Raw genomic sequence first — 13,041 nt, forward strand, 5'->3', positions numbered from 1 at the left:
CTAAATTATTTATAACAAATTGTATTATATATCAAGGGTATCAGCGTTGCCGAATCTTTGCTTAATATAGTGGTCTTGGCGAATTACACAATAAAGGGAATCTGTCCAAAGTTTGATAACATTGTCAGTGAACGTTTCTAATTTGTTTATCATTCGATTTATTAAATATTTTGCAACACTTACGTACGCGGTTAATAACATCATTAATTATATACATATATTTTAAGATCATGGCCTTCATCTATTTCAATGTAAACATTATAAATGTCATCCTCAATATCACTTTCGACGACCGTTTCAAAATCACATTCTCCATCACATACAACTCCACTTTAATCTAAGTTAATATTTTGATTATAAATTGCGATTCTTCTAATTAATATTTCTAATAATTTTATTCCGTACCTTTTTTTCATTGGTTCAAGTCCTAATTTAAAAATTTTGAAAGATTTGTTTTTAGAATTGTAACTTCTTGCAGTAATATTTATATATTAATAGATCATCTACAGTGATCGAAGTTCCCTTTGTCTTTAGTTATTTGTCGAATTTCAGAAGCAATACAATTTTTGTGAGTCATTATTAGTTATATAAATTTGAAATTATGAAAAAATTTATGCAATTTAATAAATTTAAATATATATGAACATTTATTCGTTTTATTCGATTATTCTACATAAAATTATTCGAATTATTCGTTATTTGAAAATGGCCCTGTTTAAATTGTTCGAATAATTATTCGTAAGAAATTATTCGATTAATCGAACGATCATTAGTCGATTGAATACCCTAGTAGATACATATATAAATTAAACATTTATGACCGATAAAGTCCAATTTCGAGAGGACATTTGTATGGGGCTAGGTGAAATAATGGACCGATTTCAACCAGTTTCAATAGGCTTGGTCCTTGATGTACCAAATTTTATCGAAATATCTTCAAAACTGCGACCTATACTCTGCGCACAAGGTTTACATGGTCAGCCAGCCAGCCAGACGGACGGACATCGTTTAATCGACTCAGAAAGTGATTCAAAGTCGATCGGTATACTTGGGTGATAGATCAATATTTTTGGGCGTTACAAACTTCTGCACAAACGCATTATACCCTCCCCACTATGGTGGTGTAGGGTATAAAAAACTTAAGGCAGCTTGAACTGTTATTATTGGGCATTAACAGTTTACCACTAATATAAAATTATATAAGTATTCAACAAATATTCGCAATATTTAGTTCCATCGAAAAATTAGAGTTCAAAGCACGATAATAGATTTACACAAATTATAACGAAGATATTAATAAATCATTAAAAAACAGAAGACGTGGATATCTATAGACCTATACAATGGATAAGAAAGGAAGAAGCATAGGAAATGGCAGGGTATTTTGAGTCCTCATGATAAAACTGCTATAAAAAGGATTTTTAATTGCCGCAGTCTTAAATAGAACAAATCATTACACTACTGTAACGCTTTTTGATAATTCTACTTAAATTTAGGAAGCCGAATTTTTTAGATGTTAATCGGCATACATGATGAAGGCCGATCAAATCCATCAAATCATATGATAAAAAAGTGGTTTTTAAGCTTTGTGTAAAATAGAAAAATTTTCAGAAATTTATCCGGAACTTTTCCTAACTGCTCCTATAAACCAGACTTGGGCGTTGCCAATTACTTTTCAATTACCAATTACATTACATGTAATTGGTAATTGAAAAATACCAATTACCAATTACTAGCAATTAGTAATTGAAATTTGCCAATTACAAATCCAATTACATTTTGTAATTGGCAACCAACAAATACCAATTACAATTACAAGTAATTGGTAATTGGCTTTTATCAATTACCAATTACTGTAATTAGTAATTGGTAAATGGAAATTACCAATTACATATAATTGGTAATTGGTAAAGTAATTGCAAGTAATTGATAAAAAAGTAATTCTAATTACATAAAAGGTAATTACATTTAAATTTTTTTCTAAAAGTTTTTTTTGTAAAATCGTGAATTTTTTTAGACGTTTCTCCACATAATTTATGATAACTCAAAACGTATTAGTCCGATATTATAAAAATAAACTTAGAAACGTTTAAAGTTACATAACCTTTAATCCGCTATTTATTGCGTTTTAATCAGCTCAGTAGTTTAGGAGTTATAATTACAAATTGAGCAAACAAAATGGAAAACGGCAGAAATTGTTCAGATTTATTGCCTTGTCGCAAAGCCTCAATTAAGAGAATGCACTTATTTTCAGAAAATTGTATTTTAAAATCATCAATATTTTGATCGAGCTGAAAGTAATAACCCAGCAGTTAAGAAAGTAGTAAATCCATCCCTTATAGACTAATGTTTGATGACTTGATTGACTCCAATTGATATATTTTGTCATTTGACACGTATGTGCTATTTGTATTTCAGAGAGATGTCAATTAGTTACTTTATGCATCCCATGCAATCTATCGTAAAGACAATTGTCACTTAAGTGCATCTAAGTATTGCATTCATCTCTATGTAATACAAAGGATCAATTAACCCTCTGCTAGTTATGTAACTAGTTGTCACCCTAAATGATAGGTAAAATTACTAGTCTCATAGAACCGCTGGGAAATGACTGCGGTAAAACTTTGTATCTATGTGAAGTTACAAAATCGTTCGATAACGAAATCTTTTAAAAATTGAAATTGCAAATTGTAATGAAACAACATAACTCTAAACTTTTTTGAAGCGAAATGTTTTGAAATGATAATTTTCAATTGTTCATAGAAATAAAGAAGTTAGTCGACAACGTTTGGAGTTATTTCTATAACAAATTCGACAAATATGTTGCCCATTGACGACAAAAAATTCTATTTTTATTAAAAACTTGGATAATATACACATAAATATGCAGTTTGAAATTAAATATAACTAAATATGCATTATTTATAAAATATGCACTAACAAATCAATGCCATTTTACAGCAAAATATGCGATTCTAATAGATAATTAGTCTACATTTTATTTGGACGTTCTAGAAGAAACATGCATTTACATATTAATCCGCCCCCTAATAATAATATGTTTGGATTCTATTATTTTGTTTTTTATTTTTTGTATATTGTGTAATGTACGAGTTATTTAATAATTACATTGTTGGTAATAAATACTTTAAAAGTAATCATTACACATTTTTTATAAATTACTTTCTATTTCAATTAATTTTTACCCATTACATGTAATTTGTAATTGACAATAACCAAATACCAATTACATGTAATTAGTAATTGGCAATAACCAACTACCAATTATATGTAATTGGTAATTGGCATTCACCAATTACAAATTACATTTAATTGGTAATTGGCATTTGCCAATTACAAATTACTTATAATTGGTAATTGGTTATTGCCAATTACAAATTACACGTAATTGGTAATTGGTCCTGTAATTAATTACAAAATGTAATTGGTAGTGCCCAAGTCTGCTATAAACATTGAGGCACATGAATTGAGAAAGTAAAACCATATTATGCCTCTAATTACTAAAAAAAGTTTGAAGTATTAGTCAGTTTAAAAGATGATACAAATCAATTGATTAAACTAACTAAGATTTAGTTAGTAAATTTGAAAACTTAAGTAAACATATAGTAATTTATTGCTAAATATAATAAAATGAATTGAATCAAACAATTTTCATGTAGTGCCAAAGTCACTGAAATCGAAATTTAATTCTATAATAAAAAACTTTTATTTATGAACTCAATATTTTATTTACTAATTATATATTTTATTAATAAAACTTTGAAATCAAACTAAAAATCATATATTTTTAAGTGCATGTTTTTTATATTTATATTTTAACCCCTTGTGGACCAAGGCTATAAATCGTTGAAAAAGTTTTATTTTTGTTATGAAATATTAAAAATAAGGACTTCAGGAAGTTATTTAAAAAATTTTAACTTTGTAGAGGACCAGCAAGGATCCGAAAGGGACCTGGTACCGTTGGGTCAGCATCAGCTTCAGCAAAAAGGTGCAAAATATGTTTATTATTGTTATGGTACTTATATGTACCGTCGGGCGACAAAGGGTTAAGAGCATATATTTCGTTTTTAAGTGCATATTTTACGCACATGAAACCCTTTTTTTAGAGCATATTTATGGTTGCCCTGCTAATAACTAACTTATGGTTAGGTTTTGGATCAAAATATATGAAAAATTTTGTTCGCATTTACCATATTTTATTCTCTATAACATATAAATGCACGAAATTATCCAGATGAAATTTACCTCTGATATTTCTAGTAATAGAAAATATAAAATTAACCAAATACATTTGTGTCTACAAAATGCACAAGAATCGGTGCACGTAATATATTTTATACCACACCAATATTTATATTGTAAACACACCAATATAATACGTGCACCGTATCACAGCCGAATATAACAATATTGCTTGTTTTAAACATAAAATTATTAATTTTTCTCTTCATCAAAACAACTTTACCACTTACTGTATTATTTGTTTATTCTTAAAGGTGTTTTCTCGTTTTGTGTTTAACGATCGCTAACTTTTCATGACAATGATGATGATGATTTTTTTATAACATCACGAAGACCTACTCATACGTTTGTAAATAAATTAGACAAAAATGCATACAAGAATTTCAAACTTTTATACACAAATTTTGCAATACGCAATTTTTTAAATCGATATATCTTCCTCTGTTTTTAGATCTTCTGTTCTTTTGAGTAATAAAAAAAAATATTAAAGTTGGCAAATTTCAAATGAATTACGTAAATTATTGATTTCGACATTTGAATTGGACAACTACTGATCATTTCTACAATATGTCTTATAGAAACTTGGTAGTCATGCCAAATTGTAATAAATAAACTTGTAATTTAATTATACAAAAACCGAAAGCAATTGAATAAACAATTGCAAACAAACACACATGCTGAACTTGAACTTTTAATGTGCATGATTAAATGTTAAATTTTTTTTTTAATTGACCAAGAGTAAGAGCATGAAAGATGTTTTTGAAAGATTTAGATAAAGACATCATCATATAATCATTGGAATTATTTATAGCTGGTAACGAATAACAGGTGGGTGTTTTATGACACATGATGTTTTAAGTGTTATTAAATAAGAATTAAAGAAGAAATTATCTGTAGCAAGTGGAATTGTAGATCTAGATCGACTTCTAAATCTTCACCTGATTTATCACACCACAGATCGGTATTTAGAATAAAGTTTGATTATATCTGGATGTCATATCCTGTTGATACTATGTGTTTAGAATTCATCCATTCAAAATATCCTTGCGAAATAGTACTTTAATGCTTATAAATCTATATATACAAATTGTAAAAATTACTTTTAAATATTTTTTAATTATCGGTTCAAAATTGATCAAACCCCATTATAACTCTCATAAATACACGACGTCGTTTGCGATATAGTCACAATATTGAAATGTATTGGGTGTATGACTGAACAATGCGGGATTTTCTTACAAATGTTTAACTTTTATATTGAAACATTTGTACAATATAAATTTATTTAAAGTTAGCTATGACCTGCTCCCATATTTTTGGCAACATATGGATTCCGCGCCACAAAAGAATTGCTTTGTTGATAAGAATTGCTCATATTTTGTGGCCAAGAACGAATCTGAGGGAGAACGTTCTGCTTCGATCGAAACAAAAAGTTGTCGGACCGGGCAAGGTCTGGACTATAAGGCGGTGGGAAAAACATCTCAACCACTTCATTCGAAATACTTTTTAACCGGTATTGCAATATGTGACCGAGAGTTGTCATTATGAAATATAACGGTTTCATATCTGGCCGCATATTCTGGAAGTTTTTCGGCTAATGTCGGTTTATAAGTACGTTTTTACATATAAATTCATATATAAATTTAAGCAAATAGAACAGTTGAATCAATTTCAATTTATATGTTAAAACACAGGTGCTCAAATATTTATATGAATTTATATGAAAAAACGTACTTTTAATAACGTTTTTCTTTATAACTCCTGAACTAATCAAGTCTCCATCGAATATAGTAGAGAGTTTAGGTGTCCTCATACCGTGTTCTTTATTAATTTTTAGCACCGCGATCTTTGATATTATTAACATTGAAATATATACTCCGAATATTGACTTTTAACCTTTTGGAAGTAAACAATTTTATTCACACCATTTTAAGGACAATATCTTTGGCTATAAAATGGAATCAAAAATTATGTTGGACTTTGGGTAGTTTTAGACAATTTTAGACAATTTTAACAAATTTTTCATTTTTCAAATCGCGATATTTTTACATCCGAATGAGTTTTCATTGAAAAAGTCACTGATATGAGGAACATATTGAATATATTATATATGTGGTAAATTTTATTAAAATCGGAGATGGTAAATCCGACATCTGTCAGCTTCCATATGGATCATACCTATAGGAGAAATACTATTACATAATTTCAGGAATCTTGTAATTGGCTCATTTAAAACAAAAATTCGGTTTCTGGCTGGCCTGCGAAATCTTTGCCTCCGTGTCAAAATCACCATTTCAGAACCGCTCAAACCATCTCTAGGTATTTCGTTTCATTTACCACTGGGTGTATAACTGAGAACTGAAAACAAGACTTCTATTTACACTCGTTGTGTGAATATGTGGATCAAATATTTTGTATAGGGTATCATATGGTCGTTCAGGCACTTCTATAATATCTTACATATGTTTTGCATTAGTTAAATTATTTTCAATATAAAACCTTTTCCAAAAATGTGATACATATTCTGCCATTGGCAATAAATTAAGGCCAACTACAAATACCATAAAATTATATTTTGACAATTGAAACCAATTTAATTTGACACTACTGTTTGTTTAGTGGCTTGTAATACACGCATGATTAGAATTTGAATATATGTACACTCATAAACAATATTTCTATAATTTATAAAATAAAAAACTTGATGACCTTAAATCTAAAATTGAGGATTATGTCAAATTAGATAAATTGATATATGTAAATAACAAGAAATCCAAGTAGTCATAAATTCAAATGGAAACCAAAAATTAAATGTAAATACGAAGACTAAGGCTAAGAAACTCCACAAGGTATTAACAAATAATTGTGGTTAAATGTGTGAAGATTAAAAGCCAATACAAATAATTCACAATATAAACATATACGATACGTAGTATCAATTAATAGAAAATATGAACTCAACATTGACCTTGTCAAAGAACGTAAACATCAACGTTGCCATCACCAGCTTTGTTTCTAGGTTTCACGCTTAACAAAATTTGGCATCACCAAACACAGCGGCACCACCACCAACCAAATGATCATCATCAGAAACATGTTTTAACTAGAAATTTATATAACAACATATGAATACGAGTAGATTTAGTCATTGTCTAACATTTCCATTCTTCATATTTCTACAAATATTTTGGAATTTCTTCTCAAAAAAAAACCAACAATTATTTCAAACCAGTTTAAATAGTGAATAGAATCTATAGAATTTTATAACAATATAAAAAAAACATTTTATTAATCTCATCATCATTTAATTAACAACCTTTTAAAAATTAGAAAAAAAAACACATTCATTATTATTTAATTAAAGCAAGTTTAACCAGACAATGATTTCAATGAGCCAGGACTCAATTTACGGTTTTTAAGCATATAACGGGACTTGTAACCATCCTTATCGGCGGTGTACATGGTGATGGTTTCAGTATCAGTCTTTTCATCGTACACGGAATAGGTACCCATAACCACTAATTGTTCTTCGGGTGTGCCGGGGTTAACGACCATGCCAACTTCTTCACGTTTGCTGCCATTGGGTTCTTCCAAACTAAAGAAAAAAGTATTAATGAAATGATTAGTATTCAAAATTAGTTTTGAAGATATTTACATATATTTGCTCAACACTTACTTTAGACGATAACCCTCTTTGGTGGGTGCAAGTTGATATTTCTCTTGCAAAATGGTGGGCACGAATAGGGAGTCCAACAAACCAGCAGAAGCGGTAGCAGCAAGAACAGCCATTACGGCGCACAAGAAAACCTACAATATAGAACATTTTTATAGATAATTAATTATAATGTAGATAATAATTAAATAATTGATACAGGAGGTACTACAAATTTCGTAAAATCTTTGGTTTTAGATAGTTTTTAAATCTGTTAATGTAGTTTTATTTAAAATTGATTCCTAGGGATTCTAATAAAAAAATATATCATTATAAAATACATACATAAGTGTGTTTATGAGGTAGTAGTGTTTGTGAACATTTGATTTGAATTAAAAAATGAATTTTCTCTGTAGTGTGTTGTGCGATCCACAATCGACCACCAATGGATGAGCACCCGCTGATGAACGCGTATTTCTACGAGTATCGGGAACAAGTTCCCTAATTTCATCAGAACACATTCCATTGTAGTATCGATAGAACAGTGAAACACAATCCACATCGATGTTCCAGTGAGTCAATAGAGCTGGATACCCTACTGTCACCGATAAACACCTTCGCCCTCTCCTGTTCGCGGTCGAGTAACTTCCAAAATAGACTTCGAAGCACCGGCCCATACATGAGAGTTGTATTCCATTTTGGGTCGGATATAAGTGGTTATAAAATTTTACACAAATTAGTTATAAAAATTCTGAAATTTTATTGTAAAGTATGTACGAGAGGACCCCGTACAAGGTCCCCCTCAGAAAATGAGTTATTGTCTTATAATAACACTCTGCTTCATAACACTTTTTGTCAGAACTTGAAAAGCGACCTAATGGGGGAATACTAAATTTTGAGTTATTTTGATTTAGGGTAGGTAGTAGTACTTTAGTACATCTGTTTATTATACCCTTCACCTTCGTGAGAAGGGTATATATAAGTTTGTCATTCCGTTTGTAATTTCTACATTTTTCATTTCCGACCCTATAAAGTATATATATTCTGGATCCTTATAGATAGCGGAGTCGATTAAGCCATGTCCGTCTGTCTGTCTGTTGAAATCAATTTTCTGAAGACCCTAGATATCTTCGGGATCCAAATCTTCAATAATTCTGTCAGACATGCTTTCGAGAATTTTGCTATTTAAAATCAGCAAAATCGGTCCACAAATGGCTGAGATATGAGGAAAAAACCAAGACAACCTCGATTTTTGACCTATATCTGGATTACTAAGACATTAATATAGACAATATGGATATCTAATGATAGATATTTCAAAGACATTTGCAACGACGTATATAAGACCATAGTAAGATGGACCTACAATGGGTCAAAATCGGAAAAAAAATTTTAACCCGAATTTTTTTTTTCACAAAAAAAATTGACAAATCAAAAAAAAATTAAAATTTAAAAAAAAAAAAATTTAAAAATTAAAAAATTTAAAATAACAATCGAAAAAATTTTCCAAAAAATGAAAAAAACAACTGGAAAAAAATTAAATTTTGTTTACCTAAAAATATTTAAAATTTTGAAGTATAATTCATATACGCTGGGAGAGAAAATTCTAAAAAAAAGTTTTAATAAAAAGTTGAATAACTTTTACAATTTTCTGCCGATTTGAAAAATGAAAATCATGTTTTGTTAAGAACTAAATTTTCTTTATACATTGGTATAAATTTGTTTAAGCTTTCATATCAAAATAAACAATGAAAAGCGACTAAAATATAAAAAGTATTTTTTTTAGATATTCTTAGCAATAACAATACTTATCACTTACAAATGTATCAAACAAATGCATGCCATTTTAAAGCGTAATCCGTTTTCTTTCCAAACAAAATCCGTCGGACAAAAACTGACTGAGTTACAGGCCGATAAGTTGAAAACGGTTTTTTAGAATAGCTTATGAATTTGAGGATGTTTCTGAATTTTAACAGGGTGTTTAACAATTTGTAATGTACTCAGCAAGACCTATAACCCACGCTACCTCGTTTTTCAAGTTTCCTGTATAATTAATATCGTGATGAAATTGGAAATCAAATCTTTTTACCAACTTTTGTGAGGATCGGTCCATAATTGACACTATCTCCCATATAAATCCTACAAAACTTATTGATGGTGGGTATACAAGATTCAGCTCGGCCGAATATAGCACTCTTACTTGTTGTTGTTAAGTTTTATTTTGAGGTATTTTTTACGGAACTTTGGCCATTTAAGTACACTATATTTGTTAATCTGTGTGTGTGTAAAACACGCTCACATTTAATATACAATACTTAAAGGAATGAGATTAATGTAAAATGTGTATCATTATAAGCTGTTTGCTATAGAAAATCGGAAAAATCCATTAAGTAGAAAAAAAGTTATGAATCATAATATAACACAATCTCTACAAAATTTAAAGTTTTAAACGAAAGTAAATTTCAACATTGTTGCCTACTTAGTTTGTTGTAATGTATGCATGAGTTTAATATATGTATATATACAACAATGTTTGCATGATCATGTATGTGTGTGAATTAAATTCAATGTAGGGACGAGTGTTTTCAGTAAAGAGGATTCGAATTTGTTTAATGTTCTGAAAGCTTCAGTCATCTTCTATAAATTGTATATACAGCTTTGCAATTTCACCAGTTTTTAAGAAGTTTTATTACTATTTCTTTTTGCTATTGGCTCCAGTGTGCCTTGCATGGATTAAATTCTGCTTCTAATTATTATGGCTTCTACATATATTGAATTTTCATCACTGCTTTATTTACACTACGATTTAATGTTACTTTTTTCAGCCAGTCAAATTTAAATAAATATCCATTTCATATTCTTTAGTTTATATATTTTAGCTTTAAAAACAACCAATAAAAGTTTTAATTTTGCATACCCACAATATAATTATAATTTAATTTGCATTTTACATATGTTGATTTTTTCAAAAGCGGTTCAATAAAAAATTCTTGTTTTATTTTAAATTCATTCACAATAGATCAATCACACGAGTTAAGGTTAGGGGAAAAATCGTTGTATGTATTTAGAAAAAATATCTCACTAAGTTGTATTTGTATTTAATTTTAATTGTTTAGTAAACTTGCAGTTGCATTGTACTTAATTATTTTGTTTAATTACTATTTATTTAAATTTGTATATATTCTTAGCGATGTTTTCTTAAGAACTCACCAATTTAGCAGATGCCATTTTTTTGTTTGTTAAATTTGTTTAAGAATTTGTGAGTGTTGGTCTGAATGACTAAAGATCACAATGAAGACTGATTTCTCAAGAATAGTTTGACTTAACACAATGGGTTGGAATAGCATTTCTGTTACTGTTTTTTTTTTTTTTTGTTTTGACGAAGACTCTCAAAGTATGATTTGAAATGTGAAACAGACGGACTAAGAGACAGACAAACTTTTGCAATGATTCTTACTGAATGCTGTTGACGTTTCGCTATTAACAAAATAAGTTTGTATTTAGTATCTTTTTTCTTAAAGTTACTATCATTAGCTAAAGAAATAAAATAATAACAACGACGACAAATAGCGTCGAAACCGGTCTAATACATTCATCATGTTTGTATCAATTTGCTACCAATCTCATCTGTATAAGTGTTAAAGTATGTATCTGTGGGTGAGCGTGTGTATCTCAAAAATCTTAATCTTTTGCATATGTATATTATACATATTTAATTATTTTGCTTTTCAATATAAAAATCACAGGTTGTTTTTATGCGAAACATCAAAAATAGATAAAAATGATACTCTCATGTCCTATGTTAAACAAAATTATCTCAAATAACCCACTAATAACATAAATATGCGGATTTCAAATAAATGTTTCCATTGAATATTCAAATCATGACTAAAGTTTGTTTCCCGTTTTTTTTTTCAACCGTAAAAAAAGACTCTCAGCAGAGGTCATTCATTCTTTTTTTATTTTACAAACATATTTAAACTGTGTTTTCACTAACATTGTTTTAAGGTATTTCCCCGTTTAATATTAAATCCGTCATTAATTTCGATTATTGTAATCTTATTCTCAAAATGATAATTAGTTTTCTATAAATGTTTGATTATAAATTAATTCATTATAAACCTTGTTATTGAAATACATAATATTTATTTAACATTTCTGTTTTGTTAAATTAAATTTATTTTTGCTATAAACTAGTTTAAATTAAAATTAATTGATCCGTTATATAAAAAAACAAACTAATTTTAAACCATAAAAATTATAAAGAAATTCATAAATTTATTTTGTTTAAAACAAAGTCTGCATCAACTGGTATAATTATTTTCTCTTTAAAACATTTTGGTTGCCGAGATAGTAACAAGATCCTGTATTAAATTTGGAACTGGTTCAAATTATATTCTTGCGTGTATTTGTTAACATTTAAAAAATACAAGTAAACAAACAACTAAGTAACATTTTATTATTTAGTTTAAACAAATAAATTTACTTTTGTGACATTTTGTTGAAACTATAAAAATTCTTTATTTAATTAACTCCCACTCTAAATAATATCTGAGCTATGTTATTTAATACATACATATTGATTTTTATTCATCTTTATTTATTTTTATTTAATTACACCTGTCATGTTAAGTTAAGGTCACATCAGTCAAATCTTTTATGACCACTAAGCTCAATTACCGTTACTGTTACCGTTACAATACCCTTTTATACCCGTTACTGAAATAACCGCAATTACCATTACCACTAAAATACCGTTACCGATATTCTTTAAAGATTCGCGTAAAAGATCACATACGATCTCTTACGCTTCGGGTTATCATAATGGATCCATTTTTCATCGCAAGTAATGATTCGGGCCAAAAATTATTTTCTTTTATAGCGTTCAAACATCGTATGGTACCCAATTTCCCTGCTTTTGGATAAATCCTGCTGCTCGCAAACGTTTTGTAATTCCTGCTTCCGTAGCTCCCAATGCTTTTGCAAGCTCATGTTGGGTTTTACAAAAATTTACAACAATCATCATGGAGTAATGCCTCCACATCTTGGTCTTTAAACTTTTTTGGTTGACCTGGGCGATCTTTGTCTTTCGTGTCAAAATCACCACTTCTGAACCGCACAAACCA

At 28.8% G+C, this 13,041-nt stretch overlaps 2 protein-coding genes across 2 annotated transcripts in view; one reads left to right on the forward strand and one right to left on the reverse strand.

The window, feature by feature from the left end:
• ATPsynC (ATP synthase, subunit C) overlaps positions 1–13,041 on the forward strand; it is a 345,384-nt gene that overhangs the window by 7,840 nt on the left and 324,503 nt on the right. The gene's annotated exons all lie outside the window — the stretch shown is intronic.
• On the reverse strand, positions 7,547–11,248 carry LOC135958000 (endocuticle structural glycoprotein SgAbd-9-like). Its single transcript, XM_065508860.1, has 3 exons — positions 11,126–11,248; positions 7,940–8,070; positions 7,547–7,858 (listed from the first exon to the last, which is right to left on the reverse strand). The coding sequence occupies exons 1-3, from the start codon at positions 11,141–11,143 to the stop codon at positions 7,633–7,635; spliced, it is 375 nt and encodes a 124-aa protein (XP_065364932.1). The 5' UTR covers positions 11,144–11,248; the 3' UTR covers positions 7,547–7,632.

This window comes from Calliphora vicina, chromosome 1 (genome assembly GCF_958450345.1).
Source record: "Calliphora vicina chromosome 1, idCalVici1.1, whole genome shotgun sequence".
Classification (NCBI taxonomy): Eukaryota; Metazoa; Arthropoda; class Insecta; order Diptera; family Calliphoridae; genus Calliphora; species Calliphora vicina.

Excerpts from the sequence above, each read along its gene's own strand:
- LOC135958000 (XM_065508860.1), bottom strand. Across the intron at positions 7,859-7,939 it reads AAAGAGGGTTATCGTCTAAA|TTTGGAAGAACCCAATGGCA; the intron begins GTAAGTGTTGAG and ends TTTTTTCTTTAG.